Source organism: Bombus bifarius, unplaced genomic scaffold, assembly GCF_011952205.1.
Source record: "Bombus bifarius isolate JDL3187 unplaced genomic scaffold, Bbif_JDL3187 scf7180000009673_frag, whole genome shotgun sequence".
Classification (NCBI taxonomy): domain Eukaryota; kingdom Metazoa; phylum Arthropoda; class Insecta; order Hymenoptera; family Apidae; genus Bombus; species Bombus bifarius.
In genome coordinates this window covers 3,640-6,135 of record NW_022885268.1, presented here as the reverse complement: position 1 = coordinate 6,135, position 2,496 = coordinate 3,640, and the positions used below count along the sequence as shown (strand labels likewise).

At 41.4% G+C, this 2,496-nt stretch overlaps 1 protein-coding gene across 1 annotated transcript; it reads right to left on the bottom strand.

Moving 5' to 3' along the window:
* LOC117215497 lies at positions 1-1,652 on the bottom strand. Its single transcript, XM_033461859.1, has one exon. The coding sequence runs from the start codon at positions 1,350-1,352 to the stop codon at positions 63-65; it is 1,290 nt and encodes a 429-aa protein (XP_033317750.1). The 5' UTR covers positions 1,353-1,652; the 3' UTR covers positions 1-62.
* Between the last annotated feature and the right edge of the window lie 844 nt (positions 1,653-2,496).

Below are 2,496 nucleotides of genomic sequence, written 5' to 3'. Positions count from 1 at the left end.
GTCACTTCCCATTAGGAAGGTTTTTGGGTTAGAAGTTTGGACGTTTAGTGAGGCTTTTTCTTTTATAAGGTTGATTCCTGCTCCGGTATCGATGAGGAATCTGGCTCTTCCTCCGTCTCTTCGTTGCAGTACGATTGATAGTAATCTTCCGGTGGTGGTGCAGTTAACTCGAGGTAAGCTTCCTCTGGGTTCTCCGTTGTTTGGTTTACTCGAGGTGGAATCTTTCCTTGGCTGGCGAATGGAAAATTTCGAGAGTAGCATTTTTCGGCTGTGTGTCCAATTCGTAAACACTTTGGACACTTCGGTTTCATGCGGTCGTCTAATGGTCTGCTAGGTAGCTGAGCAGAAGTTTGTGGCTGTGAATCGGTAGTAGTTCGCTTGGATACTAATGTAATGTTGTGAGATTGATTCTTTGGGCGGTTGGCAACACGATTTGCTTCTCGTAACCATTGTTCTCTATCAGCTGCTAGTTGTTGGGCAAGGTTCAGGTTCTTTGGATCGCTAGATACCACCATCTGTCCTATCTCGTATCGTAAGTTGAGCAAATATGTTTTAAGTGCTTCGCGTTCTTCAATATCTATAGCTACGCGTCGTTCTGTTGGTGTGCGGTTTTCGTTTTGGACTGCATAATTTAATTCGTTTAGCTGTTGTCGGAATCTGGAGTTAAAAGATTGTACACTTTCTGTTGCCCCTTGTTTTAAATTCTTTAATTTGTCCCTACAGTTGCTAATAGTTGTTGGTGTTAATACGTGTTGTCTTAAGCATGAATATAAGTCTTCGAACGAGTTGATTTTTAGATATCGTATGTTTCGTTTCGCGTTGTCGGTAATCTTTTCGATCAGTATGAGATCTAATAATAGCTCTCTGTCACTTGCCTTGCACCTAGCTCTTGCTTTGCGGACCGATAAGATGAAATCTTCAACGCCTACGTCATCTCGACCTCGTAGTGTCTCGACAGTTCGTATGGCCTTATCTGCCTCGAGCCCTCGATCTTCGTTGTAGTTGTTTATTGGTTTAATCGCGGCGCGGCTAGATGCGGCTCGTGGTCTTTGTGACGTGTTCGGTCCGTCAGTTTCGTCATCCGTTACGTTATCAGCAGCGGTTTCTAAATGGGCGTTTATTTGCGACTGGTCAGTCTCGGTGTCGTATTTTATTTCCACGGTTTTTGCAAGATCGCGTATTTCTTTAGAGCGATTTCTATCGCTAGTTTCCGCAAATTCTTTTATGTTTTTAATGTTTTGATCGGTGCTGTTTCTAAAGCTTCTAAACTCGTGAGTTAGGCTTTCAAATTGTTCAATCAGGGTAGCGATTAGTTCGTTTTGTTTAGCGGTACTCTTGTCAGTTGGGTTCATGCTGAGAAATATGACACTTTCGGCGGAAGAAGAGTCACCATCTTCAGAACGTATTTCAGGCTTACGGTTTCGATAATGTACGAAAGCCAGCTTACCGAGATTCTTTGCAGATCCTTCTTTTGATCAAGGAGGTGACCGTGGTCCTTCGCTGTAGAATCCGTAGAGTTCCCGTTGAAGTTTCCTCTTGATGCGATGAGTGGATCCTGGCAGGATCGCCAATTTTGTCACGTCGATTCGGGGTAATTTCACGTTCCGCACGCAAAGTGAGAAATTCGTACTTAAATTTTGATTGTTATTAGAAAATTTATTGAACACTGACAGAGTAACGATACAGAATGGTCAAACAGCACAGAAAAGAATGTTCTTACAACGACTCGAGAGGTACTTTTTTATATCAAGGACCCGGCTCCTGTGGAGGGGCAATCGCTGGATGCTGGTCACATAGGGTTTCTATTACTGCTTAGCCATCATTTTGCTGGCCAAGGTATGTGAGACATAACCATCCTTTCGTTGCGTTCTCACGACCACCGTGACACCAGCACAGGCAGCTTTTTATAAGACATTGCTAAGAACAAACATGGCTCATATGAACACTGTGTAGAGGGAAACGATCGATAGGAAATCACAACACAGCTTCCGAGGCCGTTGCGTTCTTGTGAATAGATGAATCGAAATCATTTCGGTTTTAATCAACATGGCCTAGTAAAGAAATACAGAAATGTCTTGTTTCTCCTTTTTTTCTTTTCTTACGATTACGATGGACAGGGTATCGCGTGTTTTTGACTGTTGGGAAGAACCTAAAGTTTTTAAAATCAAGGATAAAAGATAATACCAGACACGGAAAAAATATTAGAAAATGTACACGGTTCTTGTAATGAAAATTGAAATGCAAGGAATATAAATCGAATGTCTCTTGCGAACGTAATTTTGTGTTTTACACTGACAGGATTGATTTACAGATTTACGTTGATTTTTTGTTTCTCTATCTGCAAGCGACATATAAGATTATATCGAAGACTATGCTGCGTAAAACTTTTATTATACTATTTACGATAGAAATGTCGCAACGGAAGATCGAATTTTATGTCTGCTTTGTTCTTTCGACTTTTTAGCTGTGTTCTTGTTCATTTCCGAACTGATTTCA

Excerpts from the sequence above, each read along its gene's own strand:
- LOC117215497 (XM_033461859.1), bottom strand. The coding sequence starts at position 1,352 with ATGAACCCAACTGACAAGAGTACCGCTAAACAAAACGAACTAATCGCT.